At 37.4% G+C, this 20176-nt stretch overlaps 1 protein-coding gene across 2 annotated transcripts in view; it reads right to left on the bottom strand.

Annotated features, from left to right (window-relative positions):
- The window catches only part of Blm (BLM RecQ like helicase), a 103544-nt gene that overhangs the window by 20336 nt on the left and 63032 nt on the right, over nt 1-20176 (bottom strand). For both annotated transcript variants that reach the window (XM_027955107.2, XM_071608604.1), the window contains 5 exons: nt 19316-19414; nt 18715-18863; nt 7892-7998; nt 5595-5755; nt 1813-2008 (listed from right to left, as the gene is read on the bottom strand). In XM_027955107.2, coding sequence (XP_027810908.2) covers nt 1813-2008; nt 5595-5755; nt 7892-7998; nt 18715-18863; nt 19316-19414 — 712 coding nt within the window. The remainder of the gene's footprint in view (nt 1-1812; nt 2009-5594; nt 5756-7891; nt 7999-18714; nt 18864-19315; nt 19415-20176) is intronic.

Raw genomic sequence — 20176 nt, 5'->3', positions numbered from 1 at the left:
AGGAGACTGTACGGGTTTTGTCTAAAAATACAAGTGGGCAAACCAAGTGTAAACAAGGGATTTTTTTGGGTTAATACCCATTTTGGTATAGTGTAATAATCTTGAACTTTGGCATCAGATGAAATCGTGCTCAGTTAGGGTTCTGCATTTATTAGTTCTGTATCTCATTTTTCTTCTCTGTATAATGAGAAAATAGTCTTATCTTTTAAGGTTGTTGTGAGAAAAAAAAATGAATTGATATGTGTAAAGCATTTAAAATAGCATGTGGCAAGTGCTAACAGTATATTATCTACAACAATTACCATCCCTGCACCACAGTCACTATTCCTACTGCTCCTACTATTTTGGCTACTGCCTCAGAGACCTTGGGGCAAGTCAAAAAATCTTTCTGAAGCTTGCTTTTCTCATGAGTAGCTCTACCTAAAAAGTTAGATGTTGCTTATAATCCCAGCAGTTCAGGAGGCCAAGGCAAGAGGATGACAAATTCAAGGACAGTCTCAGCAACTTAGCAAGGCCCTAAGCACCTTAGAGAGATCCTGCCTCAAAACAGAATATAAAAAGGGCTGGGGATGTAGCTCAGTGGTTAAGCACCCCTGGGTTAATCCCTGATACCAAAAAAAGCTAGTTGTTATGGGTAAATAAGGTAAGACGATATAGAGTTTGACACAGTGCATGGCATGTACCATGCTGAGTATCTCTGCCAGAGTGAGAAAGTGATCTTAAAAATAGATATTTATAAAATATATTCAATTATCACACCTGAGTACAAAGATGGGCCCAGGATATAATAAAATTCTAAAATATGTATTTACTTTGACCCAAGAAAGACTTGGTCTAGAAATATTTCCTACATAAATAAAATAACTGCAAAAATGCCTAAAGATATCAGTACAAGGGTATTCAATACTGCGTTGTTGGCAGCAGTAAAAAACAAGAAATAATCTAAATATCTAATAAGAGGGGACTGGCTTAATAAACATGAAATTACCAGACTATGGAATTCTATGTAGCTAATTTATTCATATTAATTCTAGGGATAATTACAATCTAGTATTGACTGAAAAAAAGGGTATATTTATATATATATCTTTATATATATACATACATATATGTGTGTGTGTGTGCGTGCACGTGAGAGAAAATGTATAATGTAATTCCATTTACATTTTAAAATACAAGCATCTGGGAAAGGTAAACACAAATACAAGATGTTGCCTGCCTTTAATGGGGGAGGAGGGATGAGACAGGAGAGGGATATCTAGGAGACTATTGGTTGTACTCCATCCCCCCTTTTTTTTTTGAGAGAATGTCTCACTATGTTGTGCAGGCTGGCCTCAACTCCTGAGCTCAAGTGATCCTCCTGCCTTGGCTTTCTTGGTAGCTGGGACTATAGTTACGTGCCACAATACTTGGTTTTGTTTTATTTCTTAAACTGGATGGTAGTTCATGAGAGTTTATTATGTTCTCCTTTTTATCTTTCTTTGAAATATGTATTACATGCAAGTTTAAATGATAAAATTGGGTCTAGAAGGATACAAAAGAAATCAACAACTCAAGTTATTTCTTGAGACAAGACCACGGGCATGATTTAGCAATTTCCTGCCTTACACATGTCTGTGACATTTTACATAATAAGCATGTATTACTTTTACAATAAAAGTGAACTAAAATAAAATTTCAATTTATATAAATACGTCTATTTCTCCATGATTATTTAAGGAAAACTGGACCCAAAGTACCACAATAGTAGGAGTGATTAATCTCATGACATGACAGAACATGACAGAACGTCTCTAGTAGAGCTCAGCTTACTCATTATAAGCCTCTTCAGTCTGGTCACATCATGATAGGTATAGAAAAGCAGGCAGTGAGATATTTCTCCATCTCGTCCAGCTCTGCCGGATTCCTGGTAGTAACCTTCCACAGATTTAGGAAGAGATGCATGAATCACAAATCGCACATCAGGTTTGTCAATCCCCATTCCAAATGCAATTGTTGCACAGATAACCTGATGTAAAGCAAAGGCCCATTAGATTCATAATGCATTTAAAGGAACATTTTAATAATGGATATTTCTAAAAGCTCTATCCCTTATTTTACTTTAAAATGCACTCTACTTGACAAACTTATGTCTTAACTTGGTTCCACTATTTAGCATGACTAAGACAAGATTTTCATATTGATAACTTGCAATTTTAGTAAGCCCATGAAGAGAAAGAGAAGCTTAGTGTGGTTGGCACTTTCTTATGTGAGTTGGTTTCACTACATGAGAGATTAATTGCACTCATTAGCCCTTCAATGTGTTGTCAGTGTTTGTTCTGTTTCTGATATGGAGATGTGTGGGGGTTCTATTCATATTGCCATGATATCCAGGCCTGTGTACATAAGTAATACTATCCTCAGGGGCTCCAGGCTGTTCCCAGGACTCTGGCTCTCAGAGGTCATTGCTGCTAGCTCCTTGATGATTCAGGACAATAGTGCTCTCACCTGCTTCAGTTTTACTTGTGTCACCAGCTGAAACATACGTTGACTCTTTTTATTCAACAGTTGATTTCAAAGTCAAGGTTGTGAAATTTTAATTAAATCTCATATGGGTAAAAGTCAGAGCAGCTTATACAGGAGGGGAAAAAAGAAAAAGAAAAAAAAAAAAAAAAAGGCCAGGGTCTATGGCTCTTGGCCCATACAAATCACTTAGTGGAAGCAAGGTGATGGTTAAATTTTAGGAGGTTGACAAATCAGTTTTCAAGAATATCCATTTCAGTTGCAAATTTAGGACCTATTTAACCCAGACCAAAATGCTATATCTCCAGGCAAAATTACATTATACAAATAAAGCTGTAAGTCTTTTTTTAGCACTTAAAAAAAAAAATGAATTGCTACTGCAAGAACAGTATTTCAAAAGCAATGAAAATATCTGGCAGCCAGACTGAGGCTAATGACATGATTTCAGTAACCGTGAGTTCCAGAAAGGAACTGTAAGCTATGGGGTACGTGGACAGCAAATGGGCACATTTATCAACATTGGGAATGGCAGTGGCCTGCACTCCAGATTAGTCATCCATCTAATTTATGGTACTTTGATCAAAAGGAAATCTCCTCAAAAAGTGAAAATCTATTGTGTCCTCTAGTGACGGAGAGCAGGCGGGCAAGTTGCTCAGTGAGATGTGCCTGCCCAGAGCTCTGCAAATATCATCTACCTTGAAGCCTGGTGCTTCTCCCACTGCGAGGAGGGCACATGGCTATGAAGCACATCCTGAAGGCTCTGAGTGAGGCCACAGTGATGCTGACTCTTTCTGAAAGCTCTTATTTCTTTAACTAGGAAACTGGCTTTGACACATTACACTTCCTTCCTTATTTTGGTGTTGTTTTTAAACGTAGATGGACAAAATATCTTTATTTTATTTATTTATTTTTATGTGGTGCTGAGGATTGAACCCACTGCCTCACTCATGCAAGGCAAGCTCTCTACCACTGAGCTACAACCCCGCCCCAGGCTACATTCATTCTTTTAAAAGAAAAACATAAAATTTTATTTTTATTCTTTTTTCTTCTATATTGGGGATGAACCCAGTGGTGCTCTACCACGTAGCTATATTCTCAGCTATTTTTTTTATATTTATTTTTTTTAGTTGGACACAATACCTTTATTCCATTCATTTATTTTTGTGTGGTGCTGAGGATCAAACCCAGGGCCCCGTGAGTGCTAGGCGAGCGCTCTACCTCTGAGCCATAATCCTAGCCGCCCTCAGCTATTTTTATTTATTTTTAAAAATTAGGGCTGGGGTTGTGGCTCAGTGGTAGAGTGTTTGCCTAGCACGTGTGAGGTGCTGGATTTGATCCCCTGCTTTAGACAGGGTCTAAGTTGCCCAGTCTGCCCTTGAATTTGCAATCCTTCAGCCTCAGCCTCCTGAGTTGCTGGATTATAGAAGCGTGTCACCACTCCAATTTTTAATTCCTCCCTTGTCATTTATTGTTTGTTCAAATCTTTCAGTCTATTTCTGGATTTCTGTTCCACTCATCTATATATAATGTACTACAAACCAGCAATGTGCTATTTTTTTTTCAAATTCTTTTAGTTTTTTTCATTTGATTGTCTTCCATGCAAACTTTAGAAAAAGTTTATACAAAGAAAAAAACTGAAATGTGTAATTATTTCAGTGAAGACAAACCAGTTTTTCTAAACTTTTTACATATCTGAAAATGCCTTTATTGTTTTCAACATATATGACAGTGAGCTGGGTATGAAATACTTTTGTCCAAGTCTTCCCCCCTCTCCCCCCCAGTATTGGGGACTGAGCCCAACAGCGCTCTAGACTTTTATTCTATTTTTAATTTTTGACAGGGTCTCACTAAGTTGCCCATGCTGGTCTGAGTTTGCAACCCTCCAGACTCAGCCTCCCAAGAGATTAAAGGCATGAGCCACCATGCCCAGCTACTCTTCCCTCTTCTGAATCTGAAGACTGTCCTCCTGTTTTTGATATTTTTGATTTCTATTTCTCCCCCGCCAACTTTTTTTGTGGTACTGGGGTTTGAACCCAGAGGTACTTTACCACTGAGGTAAATCCCCTAGCCCTTTTATTTTTATTTTGAGATAGGGTCTCACTGAGTTGCTTAGGGCCCTGCTAAGTTGCTGAGGCTGACCTTGAACCTGTGATCTTCCTGCCTCAGTCTCCTGAGTCACCTTTATACTCTAAATCATCTTCATTATGTTGTTTGGTAAGATAGAACCACAGGAAGCCATGGTAGACAAAATAGGCCCAATTTCTAGCCAGTCAGGTTTGTCACTGGGTGGATCCTATATTTGGCATGCAGAACTCTGATGGTGCTGAAGGGCTGCAGCAGTATGGCTCTACATTTAATATTCTTAGGCTGGATCCCTATTCCTTGTTGCTAATACATCATTCCTTGTTGCTAATACATCACATTTAAAAATTTTTTCTCCCTCAATTTTTGTCTTTTATTCCCTCTAACATTCTCAAGTTAAAGTTATTCACTATATCCCTGATTGCTTCTCAGTTTTTGGGTTTTTTTGTACCAGACATCGAACCCAGAGATTCTTAACTACTGGGCCATATCTGCAGCCCTATTTATTTATTTATTTATTTATTTATTGGTACCAGGGATTGAACTCAAGGGTGCTTAACCACTAAACCACTTCCCCAGCCCTTTCCTAGCCCTTTATAAATTTTTTTATTTTGAGACAGGGTCTCATTAGGTTGCTTACAACTTCACTAAGTTGCTGAGGCTGGCTTTGAACCTGCGACTCCCCTGCCTCAGCCTCCTGAGCCGCTGGGATTAGAGGTATGTGTCACCACGCCTGGCATCCTTTTTATTTTTATTTTGAGATAGGGTCACACAAAGTTGCTCAGAGCCTTGCTAAATTGCTGAGGCTGGCCTCAAACTTGTGATTCTCCTGCCTTAGCCTCTTGAGCCGCTGGGATTATAGGTGTGGGCCACCATGCCTGGCTCCTTCTCAGTCTTATTTTGATGTTTTCTATCTTTAAGATAAAAACAATTTGCATTCTACATGCACAAGTTTGCTAATATACCAGAAAAGATTATTCCTTTTGTTTGTTTATTTAAAAAAATGTTACCTGGCAGCCATCCTGATTAATCCACTTGTGTTGCACTTCATCTCTGGCAGAATCACTGAGGCCAGCATGATAAGCAAGAGCAGCAAGACCATTCTTCTGTAAAGTGTCAGCCATTGTGTCACATTCCCGCCTGGAGAGGCAGTAGATTATCCCCGAGTCATCTGTCAAGAAACCAAAACAGTAGTGAGAAGTGAGGACTTTTAACATAAATAACAATACCATTTACACTATGTTTTTAAAAATGTTAAGAAATATAAACAGATTTCTGTAGTGCACTTAGAACACAGGATGATCACACAGAATAACTCAGGAAAAAAATTCATACAAAGAAATAAGATGCGACTTAAAAAAAAATTTTTTTTTTAGTTGTAGATGGACACAATACCTTTATTTTCTTATTTTTTTTATGTGTGCTGAGGATTGAATCCAGTGCCTCACACATGTTACACGAGCGCTCTACCACTGAGCCACAACCCCAGCCCAAAATGCAACTTTTAATTCTATCCCTGCTAATGCCTTATGAGATGAACCTGGACTAATCCTAGGCTCTATTTCACACTGGCTCTAAAATGGGAAAACTCCCTTATACAAGCTTATAGAAAACACATGACAATATTTATCAAAGAGTCTTAAAAATACCTCTGACCAGCAAACTACAGTGATGCAGCCACATGAATGTTTATAGCAGCACAATTCACAATAGCTAAATTGTGGAACCAACCTTCAATAGATGAATAGATAGGGCTGGGGTTGTGGCTCAGAGGTACAGCGCTCACCTACCACGTGTGAGGTCCTGGGTTCGATCCTCAGCACCACATAAAAAATAAATAAAATAAAGGTATTGTGTTCAATTACAACTAAAAAATAAATATAAAAAGATAGACAAATAGATAAAGAAATTGTGGTATATATACACAACTGAATATTACTTAGCATTAAAAGAGAATAAAATTAAGGCATTTGCAGGTAAATGGATAGAGTTGGAGAATATTATGCTAAGTGAAGTAAGCCAATCCCCAAAAACCAAAGGCCGAATGTTTTTTCTGATAAGTGGATGCTGATCCATAATGGGGGTGTGGGAAGAGACAGGAGGAATGGAGGAACTTTGGATAGGCTAAAGGAGAGGGAGGAAAAGGGAGGGGAAATGGGAGTAGGAAAGAAGGTAGAATGAGATGGACATTGTTACCCTAGGTACATGAAGACACAAATGATGTGATTCTATTGTGTGTACAACCAGAGAAATAAAAAACTGTGCTCCATTTGTATACGATGAATTGAAATGCACTCTGCTGTCATGTAGAACAAATTACAACAAATTAAAAAAAAAAAACAAAAAGATACACCTTTGACCCAGTTTCCTTCTAGGAAACTAACCTAGGAAATAAAGTGATATATGGACTCACACCAAAAGTTTTGTTTATAATTTAAAAATTAAAAAAGATTTTAATGGGAAACATTATGGGAATAAGGTTGTGAAATAAAATATACTGTATCAAGTGTTTTTTTTCTTTTATGTCAATATCTTTATTTATTAATTTAATTTTTATGTGGTGCTGAGGATCGAACCAGTGCTTCACACATGCGAGGCAAGTGCTCTGCCACTGAGCTACAGCCCCACTCCCCGTATCAAGTATTTTCTAAGAAAAAAGATAAATTGACCTATAACATCTTTAAAAAAAAAAGCGTTTTCTGAGTTATAAAAGGCATGCAAAAATGCCTTTTATAACTTTTTTTTTTTTTTTAAAGAGAGAGAGAGAGAGAGAATTTTTTAACATTTATTTTTTAGTTTTTGGCGGGCACAACATCTTTGTTTGTAGGTGGTGCTGAGGATCGAACCCGGGTCGCACGCATGCCAGGCGAGCGCGCTACCGCCTGAGCCACATCCCCAGCCCCGCCTTTTATAACTTAAAAAACAAAAATGGAGCAAACTGTTATGAACTTCAGAATCTCATTTTATTTAATATAACTCAAAGGCAAACACATTTGGGAGAAGGCACTACAATAAAGAGTTATATTCATACACTGATAGAAGCCATAGAAAGCACTGAAACCAAAATGATAATATAAGTGTGTAGGAGAAAATATTTAATATATTTTTTTGTTAAAGTTTATTGTTATCTAACCAAATGAGATTTTATAAATTCTAGAATTGAAAGAGTTACAATATTCTGGTCTATAAATAACAAGTTAAGTATCATCATTAAACAAAAAGAAATGTTTAATTTGCTATTTTATTTATTCTATTGTGGTACTAAAGAGACACCTATTACTTTTAGATATCACATAACTGTACTCACATGGGTGATGCTTTTGGATCCATTCTAAGCAATCAAATGCTACCTTTTTAGGTTTTTTTTGTAATACATAGTATTTCAGATTATGTCTGTTAAAGCTCATGCTGAACCTAAAAGAAATGCCAAACACAAAATTTAGTTATTATGAAAAATATAGATCTAGCCATTGGCATGAACTGAAAGTATACCTCAAAATCATTAACCCAGATGAGATGTTATTAGAAGATGGGGCATTTGGGAGAGAATTAGGTTATGAGGGTGAAACCATGAATGAGACGAGAGCCCTTATAAAAGTAGAGACCTCACTAGTTTTAGGTGTGGCTATAATGAGAAAAGTACCATCTGCAAACCAGAAAGAGGGACCACACCAGATGGGATCTGCTAGTACATTGATCCTGGACTCCCCAACCTACAGAGCAATGAGAAATAAATTTCTCTTATCTCAGCTACCTAGCCTATGATACTCTGTTAAGTTAGCATGAACAAAGGCCAACATCTTCAAAAATTAAATACTGATTTTCCACATTCCAAGCCTAATTATCAGTTTGTCTTAAGGTGAATACTACCACTGGCAGCTTATATAACAGAACACTGAAATGGAGGTTAGATTAAAGGTTAAAGAATGGTTGGTGAGTGTGGTGGCACACACTTGCAATCCCAGCAATTCAGGAGAGTGAGGCAGGAGAGTCTCAAGTTCTAGGCCAGCCTGGGCAACTTAGTGAGATCACATCTCAAATATAAAAAGGGTTAAGGATGTAGGCTCAGTGGTAAAGTGCCCCGGATTTAATCTCCAGTACCAGGAGTAGGGAGAAAGAATAGTGATAAGGAGGGAAGCTCTATGGCATTAGATGATAAAAAATTAGGATTATAGAAGAGGAGTGTACCTCAGTGGGAGTGTGGGAGTGTACCTCAGTGGTATAGCAAAGGCTTAGTATGCACAAAGCCCTCGGTTCAATCCCCCCACATGTGTACACGCACAAAGTCAGACATATGGAGAAACATCAGTCAGAAGCCCAGTCTCCAAGGTGAGGCTGACAAAAAATGGAGATGATAATTAAAAAAACATTGAAGTGGGGCTGGGATTGTGGCTCAGTGGTAGAGCGCTTGCCTAGCATGGGCGGGACCCAGGTTCCATCCTCAGCACCACATAAAAATAAAAGGTATTGTGTTGTGTCCATCTACACCTAAAAAATAAATATTAAAAAAATATTGAAGTGATTAAGAAAATTACAGAGGAAATACACACTTTTAGGCTACCAATGTTCCTAAATTTTGACTCATGCTAAATAACCTTCATGCACTTATATGAAAAGTTAATTGCAGGGCAACAGAAGGAGCTCTGGATCCCAAAGGGAACATGGCTGGCTGACACCAGTGCTCCTTCTTTTCTGGCCTACCACTCTTGGCACCCCATTTCCTCCCTCATGCTTCCTTAGGGAGCTCATTCTTTCCATTACCTTCTCTCTTATATTTCTCCTTTTGCTTTTCTTCCTAAGGCAAATTTCTCAGAAGATACTTATATCTCCGACCAACTAACCATAAACTGAATTTCAATTCTCATCACTTTCATGCTGACTTTTCTTTCTTTCTTTTTTTGATAGCAGGGATTGAACCCAGAGGCACTTAACTACTGAGCCACATCCCTAGCTCTTTTTATTTTTTATTTTGAGACAGGCCTTGTTAAGTTGCTGAGGCTGGCTTTGGAACTTGCAATTCTCCTGCCTCAGCATCCTGAGTTGCTGGGATTATAGGTGGATGCCACTGTGCCTGGCCAGCAATACTTTTCCATGCGTTTGGCATTTGTAGGGGTTGCTTTAGACCTCATTCTCTCTGATCTCTCCCTACTCCACCTTGTTGGCTAGCCTTACAGAAAACCCTCTATTAGCACTCATGACTTCACCTTCTGTGGGAATTTCAACGCTTATGTCTCTGACTTCTCCATCTTCTTCTCCTTATGCTTACTCCTGAAGTGAGAATCACCTCCCACCCCGCAATGCCTGGCTCTCTTCTTTTTTGCAATATCTCTTTCAGCAGTCTATTTTAAACTGCACCCAAATATTATTTCAATGAGTCCCAACTCTTGCCCTCAACTTAGACCTCCTTTCAGAGTTCTGAACCATATTCCAATATGATTTTAGATCCGTGATCTAAAATTGAAGCATGCATTCTCCTAGGAGTACACAAAGACTTTCTAAGGGTAAATGAGCAAAGATAATTTTCTCTCTGTGGTGCTGAGGACTAAACCCTAGGGTGCCTCACATGTGTGAGGCAAGTTCTCTATCACTGAGCTACAGCCTCAGCCCTGGAGCCTCAGTTTTTACATGCAGTTAAGACTGATCTGAGAATGCTTTTCCAGACCAGACATCTTGCAGGCTCATCCTTTTCCAGTCTTCCCTTTTATAACTGTCCTCCCAATTCCAAAATACAAACCAACCAACCCCACTTTTTACTCATTCTAAATTTTACCACCATGACTTGTTTCAGGAGGTTAAAAACCTCCAGGACACCAAACAAAGCAAAATGAAATATAGTACAGATGTGGGTGAAATTTTCTTTAATCAAAGCACCAGAAATCTGGTGAGTCTTCTGTCTTTACGTTTTACCTATTTCTGTTAAGGGTAAAGAATAACATTGGAGGGCTGGGGATGTGGCTCAAGTGGTAGCGTGCTCGCCTGGCATGCGTGCGACCCGGGTTCAATCCTCAGCACCACATACAAACGAAGATGTTGTGTCCGCCGAAAACTAGAAAATAAATATTGAAAAATTCTCTCTCTCTCTCTCTTAAAAAAAAAAAAAAAAAAAAAAAAAAGAATAACATTGGAAATGAAGCATTTTGGCCCTCATTGGAGTTCTGATTTCAAATAGACCGAGAGTAAAGTAGTGAAGTAAAGATGATCTCCACCTTTGGATGCTGTTTTATCCCTGACCACTGTCACTTTGTGACTTGTGAAACTAACCGTTAAACAAAACCAGCTTTTATTTATATGTACAGAACAGCTGGAATTCTTTTAGTGTTTCAAATGATAGAAGATTATGTAGCAGACTGGCAAAAAAAAGATGATAGATAAAAGAATGATACATCCATTGGCCATTTTTTTTTTTGTTCTGGGGATTAAACCCAGATCCTCAGGGATGCTAAGCATGTGTTCCACCATTGAGCTACATACACCCTCAGCTCCTTCTAGGACTATTTTCATTATTCTTAGGCAATTATTTACAGTTGTTATTACAGCAAAGGAAACTGCAGTCCAGATAAAATTATGGCATAAAAGACCTGCCTTACAACAAATACAAATGATGAAGAAAAATCTTAAAATTTATTTGAGCTGATTTGAACTATGGTGTACAAGTATTCCTGTCCATATGAATACTGAAGTGACGATGACTTTCTCTGCACTTAAAAATAGTTTTATCTCAGAAAAGTGTTTTATTTAGTAAAATATTAAAAATAGTTTGGGTCAAAAGGAGAGATGAAAACATGTTTAAGAGAGCCTACATCCTGGGAGCAAATCTTTACCTAGCACACATCAGATAGAGCACTAATCTCTAGGGTATATAAAGAACTCAAAAAGCTAAGCACCACATACAAAGATGCTGTGTCCGCCGAAAACTAAAAAATAAATATTAAAAATTCTCTCTTTAAAAAAATAAATAAATAAATAAAAAAAGCTAAGCACCAAAAAAAAAAAAAAAATCCAATCAACAAACAGGCCAAGGACCTGAACAGACACTTCTCAGAAGAGGATATACAATCAATCAACAAATATATGAAAAAATGCTCATCATCTTTAGCAATCAGAGAAATGCAAATCAAAACTACTCTAAGATTTCATCTCCAGTCAGAATGGCAGCTATTATGAAGACAAACAACAATAAGTGTTGGCAAGGATGTGGGGAAAAAGGCACACTCATACATTGCTGGTGGGACTGCAAATTGGTGCAGCCAATATGGAAAGCAGTATAAAGATTCCTTGGAAATCTGGAAAAGGAACTGCCATTTGACCCAGCTATCCCTCTCCTCAGACCATACCCAAAGGATTTAAAAACAGCATACTACCAGGACACAGCCACATCAATGTTTATAGCAGCACAATTCACAATAGCTAAACTGTGGAGCCAACCTAGATGCCCTTCAGTGGATGAATGGATTAAAAAAAAAAATGTGGTATATATACACAATGGAATATTACTCAGCAATAAAAGAGAATAAAATCATGGCATTTGCAGGTAAATGGATGGCGCTGGAGAAGATAATGCTAAGTGAAGTTAGCCAATCTCAAAAAAAACAAATGCCGAATGTTTTCTGATATAAAGAGGCTGACTCATAGTGGGGTAGGTAGGGGGAACATGGGAGGAAAATGAATTCTAGATAGGGAAGAGGGGAGGGAAGGAAAGGGAGGAGGCCAGGGATCAGCAAGGATGGTGGAATGTGATGGACATCATTATCCAAAGTACATGTATGAAGACACGAATTGGGTGTCAACCTACTTTATATATAAACAGAGATATGAAAAATTGTGATGTATGTGTAATAAGAATTACAATGCAAAAAACAAAAACAAAGTACATGTATAAAGACATGAACTGGTGTGAACATACTTTATATACAAAGATATGAAAAATTGTGCTCTTTATGTGTAATAAGAATTGTAATGCATTCCGTTGTCATGTATTTAAAAAATTAAATCAATAAAAATAAAAGTAAAGAAAACATATTTAGAAGGATGTGGAATCAGAATTCTCATACTCTGCTAATGGGAATGTAAAATGGTACAGGTGCTCTAGAAAACAGCATGGCAGTTTCTTTAACAGGTGAAACACACAGCCAGGCACAGTGGTGCATGCCTGTAATCTCAGTAACTTGGAAGGCTGAGGCAGGAGGACCACAAGTTCAAGGCCAGTGTCAGCAATTTAGTGAGACATTCAGCAGCTTTTCAAGATCCTATCTCAAAATAAAAAAAAACTAAATGAAAGACTGGGGATGCATCTCAGTGGTTTAAGATCCCTGGTTTTAATCCCCAGCAACAAACAAACAAACAAACAAAACAAAAAGGCAAAACTCAGAGTTATCATAGAACCCAACAATTCCACTCCTGGATATAATATACCCAAGAGAAATGAAAACACATGTCTGCATAAGAACTTGTACATTTATGTTCATAACAGCATTATTCATAATAGTCAAAACATAAAAATAAGCTTAATGTCCATCAATGATAAATAGATAGAACAGAAATGACATATACCTATACAGAATATTATTTAGAAACAAACCTTGAAAATATTATGCCAAGTAAAAGAAGAAAGTCACAAAAGATGACATAGAGTGATTCTGTTTATAGAAACCATCTATCTCCCCATAGAAGGTAAATCAGTGGTTGTCCAAGACTGGTAGGGAGATGTGAGGGGTAAGGTTATTGGACTGCTATTGGATAATGGGTTTTTTTGTACCAGGGATTGAACACAAGGGTGATTAACCCAGCCCCTTTTTATTTTGGGACAGGTCTCAAAATAGTTGTGTAGGGCCTTGCTAAATTGCTGAGGCTGGCCTTGAACTTGCAATCCTACAAGTTCAATTTTTTCAGATAGGGTCTCACTAAGTTGCTTAGTGTCATGCTTAGTTGCTGAGGATGGCCTTGAATTTACAAAAAAAGTCTCAGCCTCCAGAGCAGCTGGGATTACAGGCATGTGCTACTGTGCCTGGTGGGTAACAGTGTTTTTGAGGGGTGATAGAATGTTTTAAAACTGTGGTGATGCTGCACAATTCCAAATATACCACATACTACTAGACTGATTGTAAACATGTGGATGGTAAGATATGTGCATTATATCTCAATAAAACCATTATTAAAAAAGATCTGGGGGGCTGGGGATGTGGCTCAAGTGGTAGCGCGCTTGCCTGGCATACGTGAGGCCCGGGTTCCATCCTCATGCACCACATACAAACAAAGATGTTGTGTCCGCTGATACTTGAAAAATAAATATTAAAAAATTAAAAAAAAAAAAAAAGATCTGGAACATAATTTGAATTTTTTTTCCATTTGTGACATAATTCAAAATACAATTTAGTTAATTTAGATCGTGGGGATGGGTGCAAAATTCTGTGAACATACAAAAAAATCCACTAAATTGTACCTTGTAAGTTGATGAATTTTATCATGTGTGAATTATATCACATTAAAGATTTTTTTAAAAACCATCTGTATTCCACTGTATCTTGACTAAGTTTGTATTGAATGTTGCAATTAAATATCATCAGGTCCAGAGTATCAAATTTGTGTCATTTGAAAGTGAGGTGTGAGAAAATGCAGTCAACTTGTGCTCAGCTGTTGTTGCTTTTGAAACTGAGACAGTTGTCATAGGGCTGTTTACTAAAGAGTTTATATGAATTAAATTAAAAAATGTTTTTGGATAGTTGCAGATGGTCAGAATGCCTTTATTTGTTGTTTATTTTTATTTTTTAAAATATATTTTTTAGTTGTAGATGGAACACAATACCTTTATTTTATTTTTTTATGTGGTGCTAGGGGGAATGAACCCAGTACCTCATGCATGGTAGGCAAGTACTCAACTTACAGAGACCCTATCTGAAAAAAAAAAAAGAATGGGATGTGACTCAGTGGTTAAGTGCCAAGTGCCCCTGGGTTCAATCTCTAGTACCAAAAAATAAAAAGCATATCACAGCTGGGGATGTGGCTCAGTGGTACAGCATTTACCTAGAAGATATAATGCCTTGGGTTCAGCCCCTAGCGCGTGCACGCACGCGCGCACACACACACACAAAACAGCACATCAACCATTGTGCCACAAGGCATGGAGGCACATCATGTAATCTCAGTGACTTGGGAGGCTCAGGGAGGAAGATTCCAAGTTTGAGGCTAGCCTCAGCAACTTAGTGACACTCTGTCTCAATTTTTCAAAAGGGCTGGGAATACAGTTCAGTGGCAGAGTATCCCTGGGTTCAATCCCTAGTGAAGGGGAAGTTAAAAAAAAAAAAGCATTAAAAAAAAATTTTATAAGGTATACTGAAACCAACAGGATTTTGATTTCCCTCTTTCAAATATATTAGATATAAGGTAGAGGGTTTTTATTGAAAGATTGACAAAAATACTTACTAGCCATTAGATAGTTCCTAGTAAAGACTTTTTAAAGGGTATATTTCCTGGAAAAAGTAAAGTGAATAACTAATGATTTTGCTTATTTTGCCCAATAGCTTCCAACTTTTTGCCTCCCACGAAGTTTGACAGACCTAATTGAGTTGTCAGCTAAAAGATCATTAGAAATAATTTTTGATGACATCATGATGTGCTATCATAAAATGCCTTCCATTTCCATCCACATGTTTATGTAAGCAACATTTCTCAGTCTTATAAGAAATAAAAACTGATTCAATTCATCCATAGATATGTGAACTGAAAAATAAAAAATACTGTCTCATTAGGAAACATATTATCAATCAAACTTTATGCTTAAGATTTTTTTTTTTAGTTGTCATTAGACCTGTATTTTATTTATTTATATGTGGTGCTGAGAATCGAACCCAGTGTCTCACACATGCCAAGCAAGCACTCTACCACTGAGCCACAACCCCAGCCCTTAAGAACTGTTTTAAAAATATATTTAAGGGGGCTGGGGATGTGGCTCAAGCGGTAGCGCGCTCGCCTGGCATGCGTGCGGCCCGGGTTCGATCCTCAGCACCACATACAAAGATGTCATGTCTGCCGAAAACTAAAAAATAAATATTAAAAAATTAAAAAAAAAAATATATATATATTTAAGTTATCCAATCAATTATGAATGATGAATGATTTTATTTTATTTTACCTCTAGGGACTGAACTTAGGGGTGCATTACAACTGAGCTATATCCTCAGTCCTTTTTATTTTGAGACAGGGTCGGGTAAATTGTCAAGGATGGCCTTAACTTGCAAAATCCTCCTGCCTCAGCCTCTCAAGTCATTGAGATTACAGGTGTGTTCCATTATGTTCAGCATGACTAATGATTTTAATAATTCAAACCAGATGAAAATTCTGGCATAAAATTAGAAGACAAATATATATATATATATATATAATTTTTTTTTTTTTTTTTTTTACAGTTAAGAATGACAGAGTAAATAAAAATTCTGTGGGGGAAAATATGAGTTCAAAGAGAAAATTAGAAAAGTGTAAAATACCTGACAAATAAACGGCAAACTTTTTTTTTCTTCCCTATTTCTTCTTCTTTTCTCCCCCTTGTCCTATATAGCACTGAAAACTTGGTTTATGTAACTGATTAAAAATGAACAAAACAAAACAGGGTTGGGGATGTAGCTTAGTGGCACAGTACTTGCCTAAAATGCCCATGGCCCCCACAAAAAAGAAAACCCAGAGACTGCATTTGGCATAATCAGGTAGAAAGAGCTTAAAAATAGTGCCTGTTAGAAAAAGAAAAAAAATGCCAGGTATGGTGGCATATACCTGTAATCCCAGCAACTCAGGAGGTTGAGGCAGGAGGACTGCAAGTTCAAAGCTAGCCTCAGTAATTTAGCAAGGCCCTAAACAACTTAGTGAGACTCTGTCTCAAAAAATAAACAAACAAAATATAAAAAGACTAGAGATGTGGCTCAGTGGTTAAGTGCCCCTGGGTTCAATCCTGTACAAAAAAAGAAAGAAAAAAAAAAAAAGAAAAGAAAAAATGTTATAGATCAGCGTAGAAAAAATTTCTAGCATATAGTCTAATAAAGAACCTCAACTATATCTTAAATATAGTCTATAATACATAGAAATTATGGGAGCAAAATACCCCCCCAAATTTTATACAAACACTTCTCTTCAAGTGAGAGTAAATTAAAATACTGAATTCCAAATTTTGTGATCACATACACACAATTCTGAGGACTCTAAAATTCTTGCCCTTCAGTATGATTATTAGTACTATATGTTTTAGGCTGGAACCAAACAACTTAAAGGCTGGAAGAAATCCAAATTGCTTTGGGACCTGTTTTTGATCAGATAATTTAGAAGCTGCCAGTTTAATCTGCAAAGGCCCTTGCAGGTATCTTAATCTCATGAACCACTTCATATCCTTCACATGGAACTTTCAGTTCTGCTCTTAACTCTGTAAGAGATATTGTTGTTATTTTTATTTCTTACACTATTGATAGAGCCAACTGGTCTGTCTTTTCTTTTTTTTTTTTTTTTTTTAAGAGAGAAGGTCTTGCTATGTTGCTCAGGTTGGCCCTGAATTCCTGGGCTTAAGCAATCCTCCTGCCTCAGTCTCTTTGAGTAGCAGTATGTCATCATATCAAAATGTTATACACTCACAACACACACACACACACATATATTTTAGACACTGATTGACATTTATTTTATTCACTTATTTATATGTAGTGCTAAGAACTGAACCCAGTGCCTCGCATATGCTAGGCAAACACTCTACCACTGAGCCACAACCACAGCCCCATCTTCTTTTTTGAAAAACAGGGTCTTGCTATGTTGCTCAGGTGAATCTCAAACTCATGACCCCAAGTGATCCTTTTGTCTTGGCTCCCTAAGGAGCTAAATTACAGATGTGTGCCACCATGTCCAGTTTGTCTATTTTCAAATGAACAAAAGCTGTTTTCTGTTTTGTCATTACCTCTTTTGGCATTCCACATTAATGTCTATACCTTACTGAAAGCAATGTTAACAAATTAGAAGGAAAAAATATTTAACACTTTTTTTTTTTTGGTACCAGGGATTGAATCCAGAGTCACTTCCCACCGAGCCACATCCTCAACCCTTTTATTTTGTGATAGGGTCTCAGTAAGTTGCTTAGAGCCTTGCTAAGTTGCTCAGTCTGGCTTTGAACTTACGATCCTTCTGCCTCAGCCTCCTGAGCTGCTGGGATTCCAGGAGGGTGCCACTAAGCCCAGCACCACAAACACATTTTAAATAAAATATTTGCTGAGTGAATGAACCTAATGAAGAATGAATGACTCATCAAACTCAGGTAGAAGTACAAAATAATCCAGTACAACTTGAATCCACACACAGGAATAACTTAACTCCTGAGCCACATCCCCAGACCTTTTTACTTTGAGACCGAGTCTTGCTAAGTTGTCTAGGCATCACTGAGGCTGGCCTCAAACTTGCAATCCTCCTGCCTCAGCCTCATAAATTGCTGGGATTACAGGCATACGCCACTCCTCCCTGCTGGAATAATTTTTATAGTGGTTTTGGTTATTAAATAATTATGGATTTGATGGTAACAAGAAGTATGTTGTGGGGCTGGGGATGTGACTCAAGCGGTAGCGCGCTCGCCTGGCATGCGTGCGGCCCGGGTTCGATCCTCAGCACCACATACAAACAAAGATGTTGTGTCTGCCGAAAACTAAAAAATAAATATTAAAAAATATTTTAAAAATTCTCTCTCTCTCTCACTCTCTCTAAAAAAAAAAAAAAAAAAAGTATGTTGTGGCTCAGATGAAGACAAAGTTAAAGGTACTTTATTACTGGGAGTATACCAGGGTCCATAGGTGCAACATGCAAATTACCCCCATTTCCAGAGTTGGTGTTGGGATAGAGTTTTACTTTTGCTAAGTGAAGAAAAGCCCTTAGGCCCTAGTTGCCAAACTGTTGCACATCGGAATCAGTTGAGGATTAAACAAATGAACCAAAAAGCCCAAAATACAAACAAAACAAATCCCACCCTGGCTCCCAGAGCCAAATATTCTGATTTAGCTGGTCTAGGTACAACCTGGGTACTGAGACTTTGGGCTTCACAGGTGATTCTAATGTGCAGAAACTCTGCTAACCACTGCCCTAAGGTTTTAAAATATATGACTTTAAGTTGTTACTTACACCTGAGGCCTCACAATCTTCAGCTGAGTGAGGATATCTTTCTGTACTCTGGGATTCGCTGTGGCAGTAAGAGCCATTACTGGAACAGAAGGAAACTTCTGACGAAGCATATTCATTCTTTTGTAATCTTGACGAAAATCATGTCCCCACTAGTTGAAAAAAATACTGCTTTTCAGATTATTTAGCTTTTCTTTATATAAAAAGAACACTAGTGAATATAAAGAACCACTTTATTCTTCAATGAAACAGTACAACAGTTCACTCAATGTGGGGTTTTCTTCGATTCTGAAGATATACAAATATATACTATTGGTAGCACAAATTTAATGATTTTCTAAGACATAAAAACAGTATGTAAGCCAGGCACAGTGGTGCAGGCCGGTAATCCCAGCAGCTCAGGAGGCTGAGGCAGGAAGATCAAGAGTGCAAAGTCAGCCTCAGCAAAAACAAGGCGCTAAGCAAATCAGTGAGATCCTATCTCTAAATAAATTATAAAAATAGTTCTGGGGATGTGGCTCAGTGATTGAGTGCCTGGAGTTCAATCCCTGGCACCCTCCTCTGGCAAAAACAAACAAACAAACAAACAAAAAACAGTATTTACCTGACTCACACAATGTGCTTCATCAATAACAAAACGTGCCAAGAGCTTCCTCTCATACAGATTCTCCAGAGTGGAAATCAGCCGGTTACTGGCACAGACCTGGCCCAGAAATACACGAGACATTTAAACACAGCACTTTAATAGTTTTGCTAAGTTCCATTACAGTTAAGCAGTATTAAAACCCTGACATAAAATTGGCTCTTATTTCAATTCATGAAGAGAACAGCAAAAGTAATAGAAAATAGCAAATCAGATATTTTAGACATTCATCTATGTTTAGCCAACAGTTTACTTATTAAGTTACATTTTTCTGCCTCAATACATGGTCCAACACATGTTTACACTGTTAATGGGGTTACAGATATGTGTTATGTTTGTGCATGTTGTTTGGGGAAAAAAATCACATGTGTGAATATATTGTACATATAGATATAAGTATGTATGTATTTTGTAGCTTTGTCCATGACAAGGCCTAGTAGAAATGACATCCCAGTAGCAACAAGCACATGTAGCACCCACATCTTGAAAGGGACACAGGAAGAGGACATAGAAGCCAGCTTGATGGAGCACTCTCACTGGTCAAATCTAGGACAAAGAGAATGTCAAAATACAGAATGATAATTGATTGTAACCCACTGAATAAATTAAGAATCCATGAATTCATACTGATAGAAATAAATACGTTCAATTAAAGGGAAAGCTTTTCCTTGTGATACAGTACCTACTATCTAAATCAAATGTTTGAGGAAAAAAAAAATAGAAAGAATAATAAAGTAATTAGAGTGAAATGTTTTCCTTTAGGGTTTCTGGGTGAAATGTTTACAGGCATTCTTTTTTTTTTTTTTTTAAAGAGAGAGAGAA

This window comes from Marmota flaviventris, chromosome 2 (assembly GCF_047511675.1).
Source record: "Marmota flaviventris isolate mMarFla1 chromosome 2, mMarFla1.hap1, whole genome shotgun sequence".
In the NCBI taxonomy this organism is placed as follows: domain Eukaryota; kingdom Metazoa; phylum Chordata; class Mammalia; order Rodentia; family Sciuridae; genus Marmota; species Marmota flaviventris.
This window is presented reverse-complemented; position numbering and strand designations above follow the sequence as displayed.